General features: G+C 38.9%; 1 protein-coding gene across 4 annotated transcripts in view; it reads left to right on the top strand.

Moving 5' to 3' along the window:
- The window catches only part of strbp (spermatid perinuclear RNA binding protein), a 92,005-nt gene that overhangs the window by 35,897 nt on the left and 32,037 nt on the right, over positions 1-24,071 (top strand). For all 4 annotated transcript variants that reach the window (XM_063478751.1, XM_063478753.1, XM_063478754.1 and 1 more), the window contains exon 3: positions 15,670-15,849. In XM_063478751.1, coding sequence (XP_063334821.1) covers positions 15,847-15,849 — 3 coding nt within the window. In that variant the 5' untranslated portion in view covers positions 15,670-15,846. The remainder of the gene's footprint in view (positions 1-15,669; positions 15,850-24,071) is intronic.

Consider the following 24,071-nt stretch of genomic DNA (forward strand, 5'->3'; position numbering starts at 1 on the left):
ATAAAATCAAGAGGCATGCAAATGTATTCACATATAGCCATATAGCCCTGTTTATTTCCAGTGCTTCTGGTGATTTAGAACCGTATTTGTGGTGTTGATAAACTAGAGTTGTTAAGTTCGGCTGCCACTCTTTCAGTATAGTGCTGTTAGATTTTTCTCACCTTCAAGGTTTTTTTTAGGCGCACACGCAAAAAAAGCATGTTATCTTGTAAAAAAAAAAAGCACCGTCTGTTAATGTTACAGACAGCCAGGACTGGCAATGTTTGCTGCCTAGCTCCGACACTAACATTATTCATTATTGTTTTATTGTTAGTCACAGCTGCTGGATCAGGGATGTCAAATATTACGTCCAGGGGCCAAACTCGACCCGGCAAAGACTCCAATCTGGCTTGCTGGAAAGCTTTGGAAAATGTGGGAAGAAAAACTCTATTTTTGGACTTTCCACTTCATTTTCACAAGTTTTAGAGCTTTTCCTACACCAAAGTAATTAAATTATAGATAAATCTGTAATTTTCCACATTACTTCTTGCAATTTAAGCCCAAAGTCATCCTGACAGATTTCTTTAATTTACTACAGCAGCATTTCTTTATCAGCATTTCTTTATCTCTGCGTTATATTAAGAATCTTAATATAACGCAGAGATAAAGAAGAGATTTTTTCTATTTTGCCTGTTGAATTAGGCCTATGTTCTGTGAACTTGAAGATGTATATGGATAAAACAATGTGCTAGATTTAAACGGGTGGAAAACATTCAGTAAAAATCCCTCACAATTATTTGAAGCCCTGTTCTGCTTGTACTGCTTGTACTCACAATTAATAATAAATAAAACAAACAAGTGTGTTAAAAACCACTATCTGTCCCGATTTTTACACATATATACACATATACACATATATTTCGAGTTGCGATTAATCAATTTTTAGGCTGTGATTAATTCGCTTCCAGCACAACACCCAGCCTACGTCAGACCACGCTGAGTGAACGCAGGCCACTCAGCGTGGTCTTAGCATTAAATAACACTAACAAGTGTGTAAAAATCCGCTATCTGTCCGTATGTTTGCACACATTTTGGTCATATTTCGAGTTGCGATTAATCATGATTAATTAATTTTTAGGCTGTGATTAATCTGATTAAAAATTTTAATCATTTGACAGCCCTAATTAAGATATCTCATTGATTAAATGCACAGTTAAACTTTTTACACTGACAGAATGGGAAGTTTCACCGGTCTGGCCCACATAAAGTCAAAGTGGGGTCTATGTGGCCTGTGATATAAGTTTGACATTCCCGTGCTAGATACTGCTTTAATAATAACTTAATCGACAGCAGCTAATGTGTATAATTGCTAATAGTTAAATGGCTAACGTTAGTGTGTGCCGGGTTAATATTTATAATAACTGTTTAATACAGTATGCCAATGCTTTTGAAACAGGAACTTTATTGACCTCTCATGATTCCTCATAAAGCTGAGCTGTCAGTCTTCAAGATGCACGCCAAGTTTGTTGCGCTACTGTTCACGCGTTCAGCTGCTAGTGGGGAAGGGGCTGTGTGCCTGCCTGTCCTGCTGCAGTGCTTTGTGAAGTTGTGTGAAGTTGGAGGAGGAGAAGACTGCACTGTTCTTATGAATACTGTTGCAGTAATTTTTTAATATCTATTAGTATCTGAGTATTAATGTTGTTTTGCACTTCTCAGTAAATATGGGGCCTACGGTACCTTTGCAATTAAAAAATGATCATGTGCTGTCACATTTTCAGAGTTTTGGTATTGAAAGGTACAGTTAGTGTCGGTTCTGTTGACATCCCCAGTTTTTATAGTGAACTTCTGAGTACAGATGTGTCAGGTTAGATACCGACTTCAGTCCAAGGCGGCACTGTTCCTTTCCTGTTCTTTTTTTCTGCTTAACTGTGACCATGATAATACTGTAACCTTAGTCAACTGTTTCTTTATTTTAATCAGTACAATGAAGATAATTTCCCCCCGATGACTTGGTGGTGATTGACTTCCATTTTGCAGGCATCCAAAATATAATTGGTGCTTTCTGATGACTTTGTGTTTCCTTTTAGGAACTATTGAAATTATTATCAGGCTCAAATTAGGGAAACATGCAGTTATGCATGAGCAAAGATAAATGTCAAGTCAGTAGAGGTTTGTTATTTTATTTACTCTGTGACATATGTTAATCTTCACTGAGGCACCTCTAAAACTAAACTTGCTTGAGTCCCCAGAATATTTTGAGTAGATTGGATAAACGGTGGTCAAGCAAACCAGTGATCAGACACACATAGACAAGGCTAGAGAGTCGATTTCTTGCTTTATGAGAGAGATCCAACTTGGGTTTAAAAATAACTAGAATTTTCCTTTAATTTTAAAATGTTAATCTTATATGGATATATCATCAGATTAGATCAAAGATAATCAGATAATTTAAAAAAATGGGTCAATCATAATTCATGCTAGTTTTTAATTATTCATCAATAGTCCCTGTGGCTTGCTAAAGCTTGTTTAAGTGTTAGTGTTAAAAATATTAGAAAACTAGTCTCCATCCCATTGCTTTCTTCCTGTCCCCACCTCTCTCCTTTCATCTATTTTAAATATATTACTTCCTTGTTTCCCCCTATTTCCTCTTCATGTCTTACCTTGTGGTTAGTCATACCTAAATTAGTCACACCTTAACATTCAATTCTCTTCACCATCTCTCCTTTTTGTCATCCTGATTTCTTTTTTGTGATCTCTGAATGCCTTAGGTTCCCCCCCCCCCCACACACACACACACACACTGTAAACCTTTTCTGTCTCCCTCATTCTCTATATTTCTATCTTTTCCCTGTCTTATCTTCTCATTTCTAACCTCCCTTCTGGTCACATTCTGCCCCCATCAAGTCCCACCCTTCCTTTCCTTTCTCTCTCCTCCTGTTCCTTCCTCTCGCTTCTGAGTCCCACCGTCTTCTCCCCTGAGTCGGAGAGACAGACAGGAAGGAAGTGTGTAATGAGACAGCCATATCGAGCACACAGCCCAAATTGACCTGCAATGAATGGAGGCACTGATCAGATGCTGCTAAAGCAGTGCAGATTAACAAGCAAGGGGGATGGGAGAGAAAATGAAGCTCCCTAATGTGGCACACGTTTTAGGAATACTATCAGACATACACAAACCGTTTTTTTTTAGGAATATATGTGTTCACACAGGGCCTCCGGTAACTGTTATTATTTAGAAATGAATGTGCTTTTTTCTTGTTTGTAGTTTTACTGAAATCAATAGTTGGTCACTTCAGCTGAAAGGTAAAGCAATCTGCATTCAAGACACTGTTTTCTCTGCAGTATGAACACAGGACAGAGAGGAAATAGCTTCAGAGTGAAAATGAGAAAAACAATGACAAAAGCAAGAGAACGAATGGCAGGACACACTCCTATTACTCTTATTATTGTCAGAAGTGTTACTTTATATCCTTACTGGATATGAAAATACTGGATGTGATTTAGCTTTTGTAGTAAATCTTGCTAATCTGCTCATCTGTCTCCACTCGCCACACTACTGATTTTATTAATGAAAATGGAACGATAGAGGGAGAGTGGACATATTATCACTAACAGTTCTTTGTGGTTGTGTGTGTGTGTGTCTGTGTGTGTGCGTGCCTTCTAGTTTGTCCAGTGTATCACAGTAGAAGACCATTAGGGGATTACTTCACATCTGGATAACCCTAGCTGTTCTAATGAGTTCACGACTGCAGTATGCATTTCATGATTTGGATGGTTTTAACAACATTACATATTAAATCATTTCTGGCCTCAATTCTGCCCAGATCATTTTTAATGTTTAAGCCCAGTGAAAAACCCAGTTTTGGTGTAAAAAAGTTATTGTGAGGATTTACTAAATATGTGCACTGGCAGTTTTTTGACTGAAAGGTGTGGACACGGACATTTTTGTGGCTGGCCGTATTGCCAACGTGTTTGAGTTTCCCTTTAAGAGCACAACATTTGGAGTAAATAACAAACATCATTTACGAAGGTTTTCAGCAAGTAGTTCACTAAAACCATAGCTTATTTTTGTGTCTGATGTAGGGTGATAGTTGCTGCCAGAAGTGCTGATATATTTGGAATTCCAGATGAAATTGTTGTCAGAATGACCACCTAATAGCACCGGTGGATTGCTCAAAACTGTGTGTTCAATACCAAATCTATGCCTCTGCTCTGTCACACTTCACTGAGTCATCACCCCAATTGTTTAGGGCTTTGCAAGTCATATTTATGGTGTTCAAACATACTGGTATTTTGATGAAGTAGAGCAGAACTCAGAGAACTGAGCTTAACGTAGGGTGTCAGAGGGAAGCGAAGAATCACAGTACAAGGCACATGGAAGGATCTGTCTTTTAGTTGTTATTACAGTCAGCCGAGCTACTTTTTAGCTTACAGAGTATCAGGTTTTTTGACACATTTCTAAACAGAAATCGATCCATAATGACAATGCCAAGCACACAAAAGCATCAGCATCTCACCAAAACTCTTTCAAGGATTTTGCTTTTTTATTATGAAAGTACGAAAGCTTTTTTCTGATCGGGTTAAAATGTAATTTTTATCTCCAAATTTCATCTCAATAATTCAACATTTTAAGATGATCTGAAATTTTAATACCTACAGCCTCACATCACATAAAGGAAAAAACAAACAAACAAACAAGTGCATAGCATGCATTTTGATTACGTTAAGGATGGTTTAGGATTCTGAAGTTAACAATATTTGATGTTTTTCTGCACATCATACCCCATATGGAAAAGATATATATAAATCTTATAAAGTTTGTTTTTTACATGGTATTTTGCGCTGTTGCTTGGTGCATTGTGTTATTACTGAAATGAAATGGCTGCATGTGATTTTGTGAATTAGCACATTGCTAGTAGATTAGCTAGAGAACTTTCCACTCCCACCGGCGTATGTTTCCGATTGCGACATCTTGCTAATTTGCCCTGGTTAGTAGATCTGGCACTTTGATCTTTCTGTGACCCATTTTTTTGGCTTTGGCCTTACCTGGATCTTTGCCAGCGTAGTTCCAGGTAAACATGAATAAAGTGCAGTTGTAGAATGTATGATAAAGTCCTTTAGGATTAAAAGATATTGGATTTGAAGTTGTTAATGGAATGTCAAAGTGGTAATAGCAGCAATTATACATTTTCATCCTATTTTTTTCCCCCAACTCCTTTGTAACAGTGGTTTATGTTATGTAATTTTTGTGCTCTATATCGAGGAATTTAACTGACTTCATCACCAAAGCATTAGTTGTTGGGCGTGGGTTCTAGTTTCATGTAACCTTGATTCAAAAATCTTTTATATTTTGCTAATTAGCTGTTTGTTGGCGATGCCCAGCCTTTTTATTGGTTTCTGGTGCATTTATATATTTTACTGGGCACATCAGTGCTTCACGTTATTTTTTTAACCCTTTAGCAGCAGTAATGTGTGTTTATAACCAGTAGCACATGCACGGACCTGCTCAGGCACACACAAGCAAAGTGGTGGGTGGCGCGACAGCTTTGTGTGTTGGCAAACATGAGCTTAGCAGTGAAGATCCTTTCAAGCAGGATTAAGCTGCTAAGTGTCAATGGAATAGACAAGTAGGCCAAAGACCACGAAGATATCACTTACACTGCAACAATCAGTGTCAGTGGGTCTGTGTATGTGTGTAGTCATATGTAAAATAGACAGGAAGTGTAAGTGTGGCAGATTATTTGTGGAAAAACACAGGAGAACATCAACAGGACACACACACAGTATGCACATTCACAAGTCCTCTCACACTAGAGGCCTGGCAGGACCATCTGTTCCTGCTGAAATCAGCACAGCAGGAGCCTACCAGTGTGCACACACACGCACAGAACACACTCTATCACACACACACGGTTGCAGCATGCTTCAGTTCTGGCATAGTGATAGTCTATTTATTCCCCACACTGACGCAGGACAGTACTCATACAGTTGAGTTGAGTAAGTTGATGTGGATACACAAATACATACTATACGTATCAGATATACAGTAAACATATCTGTCTGTAGTTCTACACATAGATGGAGAGATTGAGAGATAAATGGCTAGACAGACAGGTAGATGGTCTGACCTACCGTCAGCAGGAACTGCATACGCGTTCAGCTTTCTCCATTTTAATAATCGACCGAGGGGACTAACACTCCCCTGTCAATGTTATCTATTTCCCTTGCAAAGGCAACATCAGCATTTTCTATGCTTTCTCCCATCTCATCAGCACTTTGCTCTGACCTATCCTGCCCTGCACCTGGACCCAGTCAAGGAAGAACTACAGTGTAGTCATTTATAGTTCCCTGTAGGGTAACTGAACACTATCATTCTTCAAGAGAAGCAGTAAATGCATATTTTTGCAGCCTACAATTTCAGATCACAAGAAAGTCATCACCCAACAATAAGAGGTGAAGGAATCAAAATGGTAACTAAAGGGTCATATGTGGCCTTAGAAATCAATTAATGGGTTCAAAAAGGTTGACCTTGCCTTGTCTTGTTGATTGTGCAAATTGAAAGATCAATTTTAGTCAATAAAGTGATGTATCATAAATTATCTGTCTCTTTCAATTCTCTTTTGCAAGGTCCTTGCAAAAGAGAATACTTTAGGTATGGTTTGTTTTGGTCTTTACTAACTTAGCATCTGCGCATTTTAGTCATCATATCAGCAGGACAAACAATTAACAATGAAAACACCAATTTATGTTGCGCAATTAAAAAAAGATCACATGCATCACATTTTAAAATTGTTTCTGGTACTAAATTGATTTTCTGGATATAAAATTAATTTTATATTGTGCAAGTATTAATAATCATCTTGAAAGACATAATAAATAAACATGAACCAGTAAATGCTGTATGTGAGGATACTAAATATACCAAGAATACTGAGACTGAGACTGAAAAAGAACTGAAGAAAAACAGCAGCCAAAATAGAAGAGGAGAAGAAAAGCTAGGGTAAAATGAACAGATCAGGTGAAATCAGCAGGGAATTCAGAAAATCAGGCGAGTTAGTAGGTGAAGTAATTGTTTGTGTATCCATGAATATTTGTATGTGTGCTTTGTGTGTCTAGTAAACGTGTCATTCAGATGACTTACAACATGGGTTGTTCTCAAACATGTCAATAAACATTTACCTCAATATGTTTGCTAGTCTGCCGTTTCTGAAAATACAAATGTTAAAACTCTTTTCATTAAAATCAAATAAAACAATTAAAGGTTTAGTCTACAAATTAATTTCCTTGGAAAATAGGTTGTACCATAACAGTTCAATGGAAGTATAAAACCAACACCCACCAAACATTTGATTAGAGTCTAGTTGAAAGTAGCTGTGGCACAATGATTCTCAGGTGTAAAACTAATCTTAATAAAATACCTTACGTGAAAATCAGCAGTGCTCTCCATTTTGGTGACTGGATTGAGGGTCATAGTATTAATGGGTTCCTCCTTGGCACTGTTTCCATGCTGCAATTTGCAGTTGGCATGACTCTTAATTACACTCAATGTGAGGTTCCCAAAGTTAGCAGTGTGGTTTGAATGGAATTGACAAGAAAAAAACCCCAAAAGACAATAGTGACCGTCTGGGGTATTACAGAATGTGTCCAATCACAGACACAACACCTGCCAAAAGTACATATAAAAGTATTAAATGTTATTTCCTAGGACAGCAAGTGTCGCCAGCAGTTCCAATTTATTGGATTACTATAATCATATTACAGTTTTTGCAAAACAGCAATATAACACAGTGCTAAATTCACTAATCGCATAAACAGTTATGTCGTTACTGAGATTACATAATTTATTGAATTATCTGTACAATTAACAGATAGAAAAAGAATCAAAACATGCCCTTTTCCTCCAACACTTCAATAATAGCAGAGCTATAATTATTAAGGAGTGGATGTATACATTAATTGTTATTACACGAAAGGTCAAGAACACAGCTGCCAGAATCGACAATCCACTCCTCCTAACAAAACATCAACTCAAAGATAAAACAAAGCTAGTAGCGACAAACCCCAGACCCACTGGGATGTGTATGACTGTAGCCGAGCAGCTGCTAATAAAAGCAGTGATGAGCAGTGAGTCTCATAGCATAACTGTTTCTACAATGAAATCTAGCTTTCATAAGCTTTGCTGTCGGCTAAATAACTAAAGGGAAGTATGTGTATGTGTCAACTGTGGCAGTTTGTGGACATGTTCTTTCCTGTGACAGTGCATCTCAGTCCAAGTGCATCCTAATGAAAAAGTCTGTAACTAGTAGTGCAATTAACTCATTTCTTTAGGGGAGTAAATTAGTAAGAAAACCATTGCTGTTTGTTTTTTTCAAAATAATATCTAATAGATTAGCATTTGGAGCAATAACCCCAACATTCACCAGAACCACATTTTGCTATGATGACAAAGTCACACACATACACACACACACAAGGTGAAAACAACAGCAGCAAAAATGACCTGTCAGTGAAGAAAGTCTTGATTATCTGTTTAGCGGACAGACTGTGCAATGTTAATGAGTGGTTGAAGGTTGTTTCTCCCACTGATAGATGGTAAAAAAGAAAATGCAAAAGCAACCAGTTGACATGTCTGCAGAGCACGATGATCACAGCCTCCACAGTAGCACCAGTAAACCTTCTCCAGTCATAATGAGGACAATAGGCCTAAATAAAGAGGGTTTCCTTTGAAGTGTCTTTCATCTCATGTATGTGTTTTTTTGGTATATCAAAGACCCATTAATTTTCCTGAAGTGTGACAGTTTTTGCATCCTGGTTTCTGTCACTGTCCTTTTCTTCATCTCTTCTTTTTAAATGCACACAGCACAAAATGCAACGTCTTGTCTGAGAAGGAAATCATCGAGTGTTTATAGAAGGAAACTCATAGTTCATTATGGGAAGGAGAATCTCCTATAGCCTGAGGCTGAATGCTGTTTACTTGAGCTATTTAGTCTTTGTCTAAGCATCATTCTTTGTTGACATATTCATAATGCTTCCAGTGGTTGTTTGCCTTGATGACTTTAATAAAACCATACACCTGGCAGGTTGTCCTTACCATTCTGTACTTTAAAAGTCAACAATCACAGCAATCAACAAATCTTTGTTCACAGAGTTTTTATTGTAGCAGTAAAATAAGGCCCTCAGCTCTGACTTATACAGGCCTGATTATATTTGAGTTACTACTTCGATTTCGGTCAGCATATTTGAAGAATCAACTTATAGTCATTCTATAGTCTAATCTGCTGTATGAGATATGAAGGTATTAAAGATGCTTTCTCGAGAGAATAAAGATAAGAAGTAATCCAATGAACTTGGGAAATCAAAATAATTTATTCAAGAAATTAGATGCTAAGGTTGGAGGTGGAACATACATTGAAAAAAAAGGACATCAAAATTCAGATGTGCATTTTTATGTTTTTAGAAAGACAACACACTCATTAGTGTCTCCTTTGAGCATGCCACCGCTTCTCTGTGTTATCTCCTTTGCTGTCAAAAACCCCCTTCCCTCTTCTCTACCACAGCTCTCCATGTGCATCTCACTGTAACGCTTTCTGTGTTTCTGTCTGTCCATTTGTGTCTGGATCTATCTGCCCTGCTGTCTCACTGCAGTCGAGAAATAGACCGAGTAAACAGACGTCTCAGTGAGCTAGCACCTATTTACACTGTGCATGCTTCATCTCAACAAAGGTGCTTAGAGACATGGCTTTGGTGCGTGATTCTGAATTTATTCTGAATATTATGTACCGCCTGGACCCACGTCTTGCGCTATTTTTGTGTGCTGGTTTCTGTGTGGCATGTTTGTCTAACTAATTAACACACGCATTTGCAGATGTTTTCCCAGATGCAAACATTATGGCACCAGTCACCCTCGAGATATCTACACATCAATAATGATATAACACACTGGCTATTCAGGTACCTGAGCAGCCTTTCAGGTGTTTGAGTGCCTGTGTACCTGTTTTATTTAAAGGAGATATGTGGGAAACTGTGTTGGTGAGGAAAGTATTCATGAGACCTAAAATACTACGCCTTGCAAATAGTTATGGGAGAGAAAAATCAACAGTTTAACAACTTAAAATAACATAGTCTTAGCTTCCAGAAACACCATTCTTATTTATACCTGCTCATTTTCCTGAAGAGATTAGCCTGATTGCAGGTCTGCTTTACTGGAGTTTATGTGTTTGTTTAGAAAAAAAGGGTATGACAAGCAACAGCAATCTTCCTACATTAAGTTTTAGCTTTTTCTCATGCCGTGCAGCATCTTTTATCTCACAAATGCATAGATTAATCTCAAAACCATCAATTCAAGTTAGCAATCTGATAATCAGCAAGTGTGAGCACCTCTTTAAAAGCAGATTTTTTGTCAGTTTGCTGGTCTGAAGCATTCAGGTGTGTGTCAAGGACAAAGGTCATCAGGAGTGATTTTTAAAAAGTTGCTGCCCATCAATCTGGGAAGTGTTGTGAGATCATTTCCAAACAGTTTGATGTCCACCGTTCTACAGTGACAAAGATTATTTACAAAAACAAAAAATTCAAGACACCCCAAGGTCAGATCATGCAATGCTCAGAGAAATTGAAAAAAACCTAAGAGCTACATCTCAGACTCTACAGTTCTCAGTTAGCATGGTAAATGTTAAAGTCATGCACTCAAAACAATGTGAGAGGCTGATATATAGGGATGGGAAGTGATAAGAATTCAGCGATTCCAGTCCAATTATTGATATCATTTATTGATTCGATTCCTTATTCATTCTGTTATGGATTCTCATTGGGTTCTCACTGGCTCGTCTTTGAGTGTCACCAACATCGCTAAGCAGTATATCTTAGATATTCCTATTATTTGTTCATGTTAGAGGTATTTCTGAACTTTTTGTTGTGATTAGTGTTGGGGTCGTTACTCAAAAAAATAATGTATTACACATATTACACAAAACATTAAATAGACTACTCGTTACATTCCCATCCCTAATCATATAGTCATACAAAACATGATTACTTTATTTTAATTCACATCTAATGCTGCTAGATGAGGTTCTACAAGCTATTGAATCATGGGATATAGTGAGCTACAGTATATACTGCTTCTGCAGCTTTTCTATTTCTGTTAAATAAATGTTGACAGGGTTTAATATTTCATCTGTTGTACATTTGACGTTCTATTTAACTGATTTCAAGAAATAGGTGATTTTTTCATGCCTTGATATGTAAAATCTTGGAATTGAAAGTGGGCATACTTTCTTTTTACTAATACTGCGCAAGACACCACACCTTCTTTACTTATAGTCGCATGTTTTTCATGTCGAATCAGTAATCTAGGAGTTCTCTGCAACTTTCTCAACATAAGCAAAATGCACTTTTCTCATTTCAAAATATTTGTTGACAACAAAACATTTGTTTGTTTTGTAATTTATGCTAATATCTACTCTGATATCAGACAGAATTGTCAGCTGGTTCCACTCAGTTTCCATCATCAGTGTCACATTAGCTCCACTTTAACTGATTTCCATGGGGGAGATCATTCAAATTCCCCTAAATAATCACTAGAGACCCACTTATCTGCCTGATGTTAGCATCATTTTAGGTCGACATTGATGACTAAAATCCCCCACTAACTGGTTTGGCTGGGTTCTAAGAATTAGAGCAGAGTGAAGTAAAAATAGTGGTGTGGGTTTCTCTATATGTTGAATAGTTACCACGACACGCGTGTCCCCAAAACACTGGCTGTTTAAAATATCTCTGTCTTTGGTCACAGAGCTAGATGACGCTTGAGAACAGCTTGAAAATTGCATTGATCCTGTCCTTATCACAGATTGGCTGATCGTTGTCCTCCCGTAGAGCTCGTTGGACCAATATTGTTAAAATGCCAGAAATATCAAATATCAAAGTTGGATATAATTGGACACAATATTAACATATTTTATATTAGAAGAGAATGCCCTAAAGGTCTTCTCATCTGATTGCAAATACTAAACAAAAACTAAACTCTGAAAGGGAATACATTGTGAAAATTAGCTCTGCCAACGCTAATTAGCACACTCTGTCTTTTGTCAATTGTCTCCCTCCCTTCAGTCTGACTATTCCACCGTTCATCACATTTGATGGTTATCAGATGAGAAAGGTGTAAATTGCTACTCAGAGCCATCTCAGCTAATTCCCAATCTCCCTCCTATTTTGCCTTCATTTTTCTGTCTGTCCTCGTCCCTCGTTTCTTATCCTCTGCATTATTCCTTTCTTCTCTGTATGGATGTAGTCACAAACTCTTGGAGAAGGAAGGGCATATTACAGGTGTGTTTTCCCCTATGCATAAACTTCTGGGTTGAATATATTCAGTAACTGGAACGAAACTGAGATCATTTCTGCAAGTATGCCTGTGTATGTGTGTGTGCCATTTGCAGATATATCCATGTCTGTGTGTGCACATGCTAATGTCCATGAGCCACTGCTAGCCAGCATTAATTAGGTAAAGCCCCTGCCAGTCCCCAACCCCACCGCCCTTCTCAGGAGAGTAACACACAATCACGTGTTAATGACCCACCAGCATGGTGTGAATAAGAGGGAAGATGAAGCAAGTGGGGGCAGGGGTGTACAAAAAGAGATGGAGGGTGGATGCAGAGGAAAAATGTAATAATTGGTCAGTGTGAGCCCAGCACCACAGGAGAGTTTATAAACAAACAGGCGGATATAGTTTGTCCAGGCAGCACACAGCCATTCATGTGAAAACCTGGTCTACTTAGACACCCTAGCTCCCAGTGGAAGACAGAGGAGGTTGTGCACACAGCAGACCACATGTTGTTAAAGGGAAGAATCAGTCCTTTTTCAAGCATTTTCAGTCTTCTTTAATATTAGGTTTAGATTATATTTTAGATTATATTTATCATACTGTGTTTTTCATCACTGTACACTTGATTTTAATTAAAGAAAAATGAGAAGGAAACTGCCATGAGAGAGAAGTAAAAGAGAGGGGATTGATGGGGTTGTTTATTACGGAATTGTTCTGGTAATGAGAATCAAATGGGGACTGGCACTTTGTTATTATGCTTCTTGGCAGGGTGATTCTATTTTCCTGTGTTTGTGTGCTCTATTATCATGTGCATACAGTCCTAAGTGGCCAAGGCATGTTGGAAGAAAACTCATCTCCCTCGCTCCCTCCAGCGACTAGCACTGGCTGTAAGTTAACTGGCAAAACACAAGTGCGCAGACACAGGCGCTGCTGCTGCTGCTGCTGCTGCTGCTGCCAGGTGTATTGAGGAGGTAATAGTTAGGCCAGCGGCCAGTGGCTCAGAGAGGGAGAGCTGGAGAGAAAATGAGCTGCTGCTTCTGGTGGAGTCTGTTCGCCTGAGGGGCCAGCTCAATATCTGGAGTTGTTGTTTATCCGATTCCCCTGTCATCTTGCACCACTTTATACTTGTCCCATAGTTTACCACTTTCCTCCTTTAGCCATTCTCTCTGTTCTACATGCTCCTATACATGGCCAATTCCAATTCTGTCATTTTTCTCAAGCCGTTCACTGCATCGTGTACTCTTTTCTCTTTTTCTCCTCTCTTGTTCTCATTCTTCGTGGGTCTCACTCACTTTTCTCAGAGGCTACAACATCACCACAGTTTAATCCCCCAGCAGGTCTAAGCCAGGAGGGATTGAAAAATAACAAGTGTGTTTATGCTCTCTGCCCCCTGACTTCACCCAACTAGAACCCTTTGGTGCCTTTAGTGTCTGCCTGTCTGCTCCATGTGCTTCAGAGTAGTATTTTCAACAATTAAGACACTCTGCACACTGTTTCCAAATTACAACAAGAATTTTTTGTTTATTACACTATCTCAATGAAAAACAAAAAGGCTTTCATATTGCAATAGGAAGACCTTGATATCATTTCTCATATATACGTAATAGGTCAGTATCGACTGATAATATCAGCTGATTTCATTTTGTCTTGGTTTGTATCCTACTGCATTGTTTTCCATATCCCTGCAAAATCTGATATCTCAGATTGTGTTTCTCAACCAAAACCAAATCTAGTGATGAGACTCTGCCCTTATAGTGTTAATGTTGGCTGCCTTTTTAGATTTCCTGCACTTTTAGTCCTCAGATCAGAAGTCAGTTTTACTTTATTGATTTAATTCTAACATCTGTCAACATTTTGGAAAAAAAAATGTAAGCATTTTATTTGAAGATAAACTGCGAGCGTTGCAGCTGCAACCCGTTATTTTTTTACTGTTTTATTTTTCTTATTTTCAAGTGCTGTTTGTTCTCTGTTGTGTAAGTCATAACAAAGATCTTGTTTGCAGCATTTTTGTTTTTGTATTCATATAAAAAATGTAGTGAAGGAATAGTGGTGGACTGTCCCGCACCGGCGTGAACTTGAGCCCCCTGAGTCTGGCAGGGCTTTGAGCAGCCAGTTTGTGTGAGCACATTCAGACATGCACAGCTCTGTAAATGTCATTGCTTTGGGTTGAGTGTGGCCAGATGCGCCTGTGTACTGTCACTAGTGATACTGTTGACATTTCATTTTGTGAATAGGAACGTTGTGTATCTGTTCACCTCAGCTTGCTCCATGCTGATAAAACTGGCCTGCGTTTTCATAGAAACACGGGATATTTAGTCGGAGCCATAAGATGAGCTAAGGTAGTAGTCGCTTTGATTTACTTTTTATAGTCATGAAGTGATTATAAAAGCTTTAGAAAACCATAAAGGTCATATTGAGCAGCTGTTGAATCATTTGTCATTTGTTTGTTCTTGTGTGTTCTGAGTTTCTGCAGATTCTCTACGTCTTTTCTTTTCAGTATTTCTTTACTGTCACTTCTGTTTTTATTTCTCTGAAAGTATTAAAAGCCAGGAAGAGATAAGGTTAGAAGAATCATTACCGTCACAGTTTTTGGAAGGCGCGCTCTGCAACATAACAGCCTGCTTCACCAAGCCCTAAACACTGTATTTTTAGGTCCACTTCTGAGTTTTGTCAACCTCTTCTTTTTTAAAAAAGTTTCTCCCTCTTTGTTGTTCAACCTGCAGTGAACTGAAACTCACTACTTTAGGATAAAGCAGAAGTCCCAAAGTGATTTCAGTTTTGGCATCGTATCCGCTTACAAAGTGGTTGAAAATATCGCACTACGCTGAATCTAGTGACACAATGCAGCTATGTCTTTTTACAGATAAAGACAATAAAGAGCATCTTATAGAAGTGTCGACTGGTTTGCATACATGTATGAATCAAGGAGAGCGTGTGATGCGTGTAACCAGCGTATGAAAACAAGCACATTTGTAATACATCTCCCACCCTCGGACTCCTGCCAGCTGATGAAAAATGAATGAAGGCCTGTGCGTGCGTGTCCCTGTGTTTGTGTCCACATGCCTAGCTCCGCCAATCAGCCAATCTGTCAGATCTTTTACACAAGGACAGACCTTGCATCCCTGCTGACAGGACTGTGTACATGTGAGTGAGAGACAGAGAGCGAGTGAGTGCAAGTGAGTTCAGCTGGCTTAGACAGATGTAGGTTGCAGATGCGAGTGTGTGTGGTAAGCATGCAGTCATAATTAATCTGTTTTTTGATTGTTTTTATTTTGTGTCTGAGAAGAAATGGCCTTGTAATTCATCTGTCACACATCCTCTTGTGATCAAACTTTCATCCTTTTCTCCTTCTTTTTTGTTTTTCCATCTATCAGAACTTCCCTATTGTAGAGTGGCAGCCAGAGTTAAAGAAGAAGAGCACATGAGGAGCGGAAGCAACGTGGCATCAACATCCTGACCGGTAACCTTGCTTCTGCACCCCACCACGTGCCCGGCAACTCCAGAAGTGACCGTCAGCAGGAAGGAAACAAGTGACCACTCCTCCTGCAGGCATGGTAATAGACTGTGTCTGGAAGTGCTGGAGGCTTGTGTGTGTGTGTGGCTGTGCTAGTGCATTATCGGCAGTAGAGAAAGGACTTCTTCAGATTGTATGATGTAAGATAAGTTGTACTAGACATGACAACAGAGAGTGTGTGTCAGAGATAGAGAGATACTTGATAATAGAGTGTGCTGACAGGAGTTTTTGAGTGCGTAGTAGAAAATTTGAACCTAATCATTATTGTTGGGAAAAGAGGAGAAGGGAATGAAAGAGGAAAAGGAAGTTATAAAAATGAAGAACAGTCAAGGAAAAGGTGGGTGGTGATTAACAGAAAGAGAGAAAAATGAAGGTTTAATCATTGTTTGGCATTTTCTAGATGACATTCTTGTAACTTTGCAGATTTGTTCTTTTTTATATTTTCATAATACTTGTTCTACATTATTACACCAGTGCGCAGTCACTTGCTGACATGCTGAATGAGGCGTAGATTTGAGGTTCGTTCCTTACATAAGCAAAGGCACAAGTGAGAGAGATGTTACACAAGGAAAAAGATGCCATAAAAAGAACTACCATGTTGTTTAGGAGGAGGAGAGGTTGGCTGAAGAGATCAAAGAGAATAGAGGAGGGAGAGGATGACAAGTGGAAGCAGATAAGACCATAAAAACATAAATCAGGGACAGGGGCATGAGACATGAAAAGTATAAAGGATGTTGCAAGCAAAAAAGTGGGGTAGAAAAGGAAGGTTAAGAGCCTGAGAGAGGTAGAGCACAAGTGAGAGAAGGGATTGATTAATGGTCTTGGCCTGTGACAGTGGGAGCTGTACCCCTGAGGGGGGAGGGGAGTAGAGCATAAGATGAATTATTAAAAACTAGAACAAGAGGAGAATGGAGGAAAAATGAGGACAAAAACAAAGTAAGTGGAAGAGTGGTTTGTAGAGCAGGGAGGAAGGAAATAAAGAAGGAAGAAAGGGAAAAGGTGCTAGGGAGGATAATCATGAATGATTGATAGAAATGGAAAGAAAACAAGATGTTACTGAAGGTGCTGAGGCTGGACATTACAGAAGAGGTCACATGACTGAGCTCATAAATAACCAAGCTTAATACGACCAGTGCATGCTTGTGTTGCAAAAACAGTACTGTGATTAATCCCGAGTTTTGGTGATGCAGCAAATACTGACCTTGGCAAGGGTGTCACTGTATTAAAACAGAAAGTACACAAACAGCTTCTTCAACCTTTGAGTTTTCTGGATTTGATAAATACACCTGCCCAAAATTTTGTTTGTGGTTCCTTATTCTGTATTTGTCTACCTTAATGTTTAGGTCCCACTCATACAGGGCTAGAGACTGGTTGTGTATTCCCTTGGCAACAGGCGGGCGGGCAGCATGAATGAGGGTAGATAAGGGTAGATCGCGACACAGAGAAACACAGGGCTTAAATACACAGAGGGAGCAATCAGGGAATGGGAAACAGGAGGGAAACACAGCTGGGGCAACTCAGGCCTAACGAGACAAAGGAAGCAAAACCAGACACATTAACATAAGACATGGACCTTCAAAGTAAAACAGGAAACATAACACAGACACGCAGACTTGACACGGGGATACAGCAGACAGGGGAGACAGCAACTATGGATCACAGACAGAAAACCAGAACACTAAACTCTAACAAAACCCACATAGAAAACCTAAACTAAGAATAAACCTATAACCCATAATATAATGAAATAAACAAAATCAAAGAACCAAAACCGCAAAACACTGGGTTGATGACCCAGGCACCCTAACACTAGTAACCAGTCGATAAATACTCATTTTTCCCTAGCAACTGGTGGTTACCAGTCACCAACCAGTCTCTAGGTGTGTGGGATTGAGGCCCTAGTTGTGTCCTTGTACTTTATTTGTTAACTCCTTCATTTCTGGGGAGTGCACTTTCGAATCTGAAATGTGAAGCACTGTTTGTTCATTTGTTTTTTTACATTTAATAGTAGGCATATGAAAACTAAATTAAAGTTTGTATCATTTTTATGTTTTTCAAAGTGGCATAATCTCATGTTATTTGTTTTTTATACACAATATTCTGGTATATTTTTCATGTGCAGATATGCCATTATTTAATACTTTGTAAGTGTGCCCCCAAAACAGTGCAGTGTCAGTTCGTTTGCTTTAAGCACCCAGGTCATTATATTTTACAGGCAGGCAATATACCTATAAGCCATGCTGACACATTACCAGGAGCAAAGGACAGAGATTAAAAAAAAAATCCAATCCTTTATCACAAAGTAGGATGGGTACTGTAGTTTTGGATTGGGGGGGTAAATAAGCTTGACTGATTACACCAGGCTTTAGATAAATTAGATGAATGTCATCCTGGCTGAAGCACATTTGATAATATTAATGGCATGCTTAACACGCCATAAGGTTTTATAGTAGTCTCCATTTCCCATTTCATCCCATGTTTATCAGAACTCTTGAGATGCTTGCTATGAAGTACCTATTTGATATTTTGCTGCAGCATGGAGTGTGATTTTTGTTTATATATTTTGATGTATGTGTACCCTGCTATTGTGACCATGTGTGCGTAATTTGAAAAACTGCGAGGAAAAGGGAGTGAACAATAAAACAGAATAGAGGAGTGTGGCAGGCCAGCGTGCCAAGCAGAGTGCAGATAAATCACAGGCTGAATTTTTAATGCAATCTCCCCTAGGCTGTTGGATGTTGCAGAGGAGGCACCGAGATGTTTGTTTTTTTAGTATTTCTTGTCCCTTCACTCAAGGCCTCTATTGTGACAGCTCTTTATCTCCTTCGACTCTTCGTGGTTTCATGTGGTGTTAAAGACATGTGACATTTTCACAAGCACCACTTCTGATTTGTTTTTTCCCAGATATTTATAGGTGGTGATTTGTTTTTCTGGGTTTTAGAGTAGCTTCACCGTGGCCTGTGTTGTCAGCTACAGTACAAACAAATCTTTGTTTCCTCTGTAGCCTGGTGAAAATATTAAAATCCTTCTTTTCTGACCTCCCTCCATCTCCTGCAGATGTGTCACTTTTGTTTTCTTTGTTTGGTCCTCTTTTCTCCCTTATCTCATAGTCTCTCCTCACGTTACCTTGTTTTGTGTGCTGAGCACTCACATATCATGTCAGGCACATGCCTTATTAAAAGGAAAAGCACACATCTCATCAGACACCCCCCCCCCCCACCCGTGTGAGCAAACACACACATGAAGTACACTGAAAAATAATTGGCTATAAATGTGTCCCTATCTCCTTCCCAATGCAACTAATATTGCTCCACCAAGTCTTGTCCTTGGCATTGGGTCACATAATTTATAGCATATGGCTACAGAGAGACAGGATAAGTCAGGGGGAGCCTAAAAGAGACTGGCAGTAATGGAGAGGAAAGACATCAGAATCTGATGCTTCTTGTGTGAAGTAGCTGCTACTGGCAGGGTGCGTGCCTGGCTGCAACACCTTGAACTCAAATGGTTTTATTGCAGAGCATTAGGGACTGAATGAGCGGTGATGGATGGAAGTAATGAAAGTAATGTGTGTGTGTGTGTGTGTGTGTGTGTGTGTGTGTGTGCGTGTGTGTGTGTGTGTGTGTGTGTGTCAGACACACTGCGTTCGATGTGATTGTGTGGGTTTCATGTGCGTACTTCATCCAAATTTAAGGTGTGATGCGAGTATTAAATATTTGTTGGATTTTTGCTGTGACATATACTAAATTGTCTTGCATCGGTGTATCTGCATGCTAATAGAGTAAACATTAAGCTGTAAATGCTGTGTAATGCAGTTATGTAACATCGGGCTGCCAGCTGGTTAGCTTCACCAGAGCTTGAAATGGAGTGTAATCGGTAAGTGTGTGGTCTAAAAGCTTCATGCAACAATGGCATATGAAGGTATATGTGTACACACATACACAGCATGGTGTGTGCTGGTGGCTTGCAGACAGTTAGGATTTAACTATTAAAAATGTGCGTCTTTCTAATTCAGTTTTCAGGAAAGAATGCCAGGTGAAAGTTTACTTCACAATGGTGTTAGTTATTTTGGATGCTTGATAGGCTTGGATAGTCATACCAGTGCCACCCAGTGAATTTGATGTTCCTCCTTTGGATTGTGCCACAAAAATATGCCATCATAAGCTTGGAGGCATGCTTCGATGGGATAGACTGTCAGGAACCAGCTCCCAATTCTCATCCATAATGTGAGAGCTCTGGTGGAATGATCTTTGTAGTTAAACAGTAAAGTTATGTTTAAACTGTGTTAATATAGTACATGATTCAATTTTCATCACACCCTTACTATATCATGTCTAGCATTAACGACCCCTAAACAAAAACAGTCACCAGAGATCATTAGTAGCAGACACGGCTCAGTAACAGCTGCATTACACGTTCCAATTAACAATAACAGTGAGAGACCTGAACGTCTCTAAACCTGAACGTCTGCGAGAACAGTCCCGAGATTCATAATAATAGCAAATACGTTCTAATACCCAGCAAGTTTTTGTTTATACACAGACTTTATTTTCCAACTGCCATTAAAATGCATACCAAAACATAATGTGCTGATATTGGACACAAACAGATTTTGACACTGGGGGCTGTTGCAGATATCGAGATCATGATCCTCGTGTTTTAATTATCATGTGTGATACGCACACATGCTCGCAGGACTGGGAAGCATACTATCCAATTGACCTCTAATTTATATAGCAGTCAGGTTTATCTCGGTAATCCCTAACAGACTGATGGTACATCATCAACCTGCCAATGCAAATGAATATTGATCAAAACGTTCCAAAATCACCTGTGAAACTGAGAAATCTCTAAACTCATTCAACATACTTATCATCTTACTAAATGTCCACAACATCATGTCAGTACACACTGACTCAGGGGGTTGATTCTTTACAGTGAGCCCTATTTAACTGCTCTGATTTACTTGGTGATCGGAGCAGCTGGGTAACAACTCCCCCCGCCCTTGCAGGTCGAGTAGTTCTTGCTCACATACATAGATACAGACACTCTCCTCGCAATTTGGTTTATGGCTGCAGAAGCTTCCATTAGCAACAGCTCATAAAGTTTGCAACCGTCGGTCTGTTAAACACTGTTCTGAGAAGACACACAATATGAGGTAGTCACTGCACTTTAGGTACACAAAGATACTCTCACAGAAGGTACAATCATTTTCTCTTAAGTTTATTAATTCAGAGAAATAATGCACTTTTAATTGATAAAAATTGTTCATGTGTTCTGTTTGTTAAACAGCTGTTTCTACACATTCTCAGACCTTTTTTTATTATGTCTTGCTATGTCACCTGGCTGTCTGTGTCCCACCAATGGGGCCATCTCACAGATAACTTAGACAGAGAACTTATGCGCATAACCTGAGAAGACAGCAGTTGAAACCACACCAAACTTACTGAATTAAAAAATTCAACCTGGCCGTTTAAGCCTCGGTACTCCAAATTAAGATATGATATAATGGGTTTTTATTGGTGGTATATTCTTTAAAGCTGTCTTAATTTACTCCACCAGTTTGTCTTACCAGACTGTTAGCGATTCACTGTGACTGGAGTGTGTAACCCTGCTAAATGTTCTTGTGACATTCGTTATACTGAGCTGCAGAGGCTGTAAGGCTGCAGTGTTGGTTCGTCATTCTGTTAATGGCTTTAGCTCACTCGCTCTACTGAAAGAGTGTCAGCAGTTGAAATACAAATTGGACTATTTAGTATTAAAGCACCTTAGCAAAGTTGGGATGTTTTGTTAAATATAACAGTGCTTTTCAAATTGTTTAAAATTTATATACAATTTTCTACTGAGAAATCTTGATTGTTTGAGGAAAAGGTATGCTGATTTTGAAGTTGACCAGCACATTATAAATAAGTTGAAACATTAGTGGGGTTTATCAGGCTTCTTTTTATCAGAAAGCAGACAAGAAAGCAGGGAGCATGGCATGCAGTCTGGGGTGGACTCAGACACGGGCCTCTTTAGTGGCACCTGCTCAACCATGTGAGCCAGACAGCACCCTAAGTACTGGTGTTTTTACCATTATGTTGCATCATTATTACAGCACCCATCCTATAAATCTGTGACATTTTTGACAGATATTCCAAAGAATAAGATATCATATTTCTGAATATTAAACTCTTCTTTCTGTGACAGGTCAGCACACCTGTCAGGCATAAGCTTCCACACACATACTCTTGTAATATATCTTCTTGCAGCTGCTTCCTATATTTAGAGTGTATATATTATTTGTTTAATATCCGTCTGCCTGTTTGTGGCATTTTTGACAATATCAGTAATATATTCTAAAGAATATTATAGCAAATTTTTGATTATTAGTTTTAAAATGTATGAGAGAAGTATACAGAAAGGATGATATCCATTTAAGAACCATACTTGCAATGTAATTTGTCAACAGGCTACAGTGAATAAAGAACACCTTCAAATTGAGGGAAAAGCTCACAAATCCAAATGCAAACATCAGGCAGGACATATGAGAAAACTTCTGAACAGTATGGTACATCACTCTGTTTTTGTTTTGTTTATTTAAAATAATCTTTAGTTATGAATCCCCATAGCTTCCCTAATATGTTCCATATTTTAGTGTTTTGATGGTAATTTGTTTGTGTGCCAGGATATTGCTCCCACATCAGTTTGATACATTCACTGGCTTTCATGTTAGATTAAATTATTATTGATAATCAGCCATCTGTAGTTGGTAACAACAATACACTTTATACAGTCATTTATAAGAAATCTGTTTTAAGGTAAATTTCACTAAATGGAATGTTATTAAAAATTTGTGGCCAACTTTCATCTGCAAACAAAGGGGTTTTTTTGTTTTGAAGAGAAAATGTTTTCCAATTGTTGCTTGCTGTGCCAAAAGCATTGGTTTAAGGTTAAGGCTAGGATGGTACTGGTTGGGGTTCGGGCTAGCATAGGTCCACAGAAAATGAATATCAATCATTGTGATGTCCTGTCAAGTGATAGGAACACGACTGAGTGTATGTGTATGCATGAAGGCGGTCCTTGGATTTCAAGTAGATTGATAGTAGCACTCATGCTATACTGTGAATGCTACTTGAAAAAGCTCATCACTTCTGGGCATGTGTTTGCGTGCTGTTTCTGATGCCTGGTGTGTGGTTCTCTTTGAGTAGATGTGGGTATGTGTGTGCAGTGAATAAAGGAAAATGTGGGTCTTGGAGATAAGCAGGTCAGCTTTACAGCTTACTAACAGCACCCTCGTTTTGAACTGTATGTGTCGTATGCACCTCGGGCTCCCCAGAACAATATGATAACCCCGACTGTTTAAAAATGAACCCCATCCTTCAGATCCAAGCAATCATGAAACAATATCTTGACTTCTTTTTTAAAATTTTTACATTTTTTTAAAACAGGAGAAAGCAAAGCGAGGGAAGTAAAAATAGACAAACCGAAAAGAATTCCAATGATCATAGCAGTAGAAGAGAAAAGTCGAAAATAAGCAACATGAAAGCCACAGTGATGACTCTAGCTGGTGTTCTATTTTCATGTACGGTCACAAAAAAATCCAGACAGTGAAAGAGAGCTGAAATTGAGATTATAACAGAAGTGATGTTGCTCCTAACCATCCAAGCACTCAAGAACAGAACTGAAATAATGTCTTACAACAGATATTAATTATCTCTTGTATGAGTATTCCTGTTATTAATTAAACAGCTGCCGCAGAGATTTTACATTATGTGTATTGCAGCAAATTTTATGCATTGATAATAGATTGTAATACATTTTCAATGCAATTATGCCGAGCAAAATTAGAATAGCTAATGCATAACACTCAGATGTTTAAATACTTTAGCACTGCAGTTTTTCCCCGCTGAACAGTTAGCCTTGTAAACCTCTATCCACTGAACTCTGTGAAAGGATGAGGAGTGTTTTCATATGAATCCACATAAGCACCGCGGACCCATCTGGTGGTATTAACTGCAGGACACAAATCACAAAGGCACCGTTCCACCTGCTCCTCTCCTTCTTCTCTTTACGTCGCCAATTTGTCTCTGAATTCAGCCTCTGGTCGCACAAGCATTTCTGTCATTTATCCTTGTTAAAGATTCTGCACTGCTCCCTTCACACTCCTCTGTTGTTATCTATTCTCTTCCTTCTTGGCTTCGGTGGTAGGTGCCTTCTATATTCTGTCATTTACCCTCCCTCTGTGCTACCCTTTTCTGAAGCCTTGCACCTGATATCTTTCTG

Source organism: Pelmatolapia mariae, linkage group LG7 (assembly GCF_036321145.2).
Source record: "Pelmatolapia mariae isolate MD_Pm_ZW linkage group LG7, Pm_UMD_F_2, whole genome shotgun sequence".
Taxonomy (NCBI): Eukaryota; Metazoa; Chordata; class Actinopteri; order Cichliformes; family Cichlidae; genus Pelmatolapia; species Pelmatolapia mariae.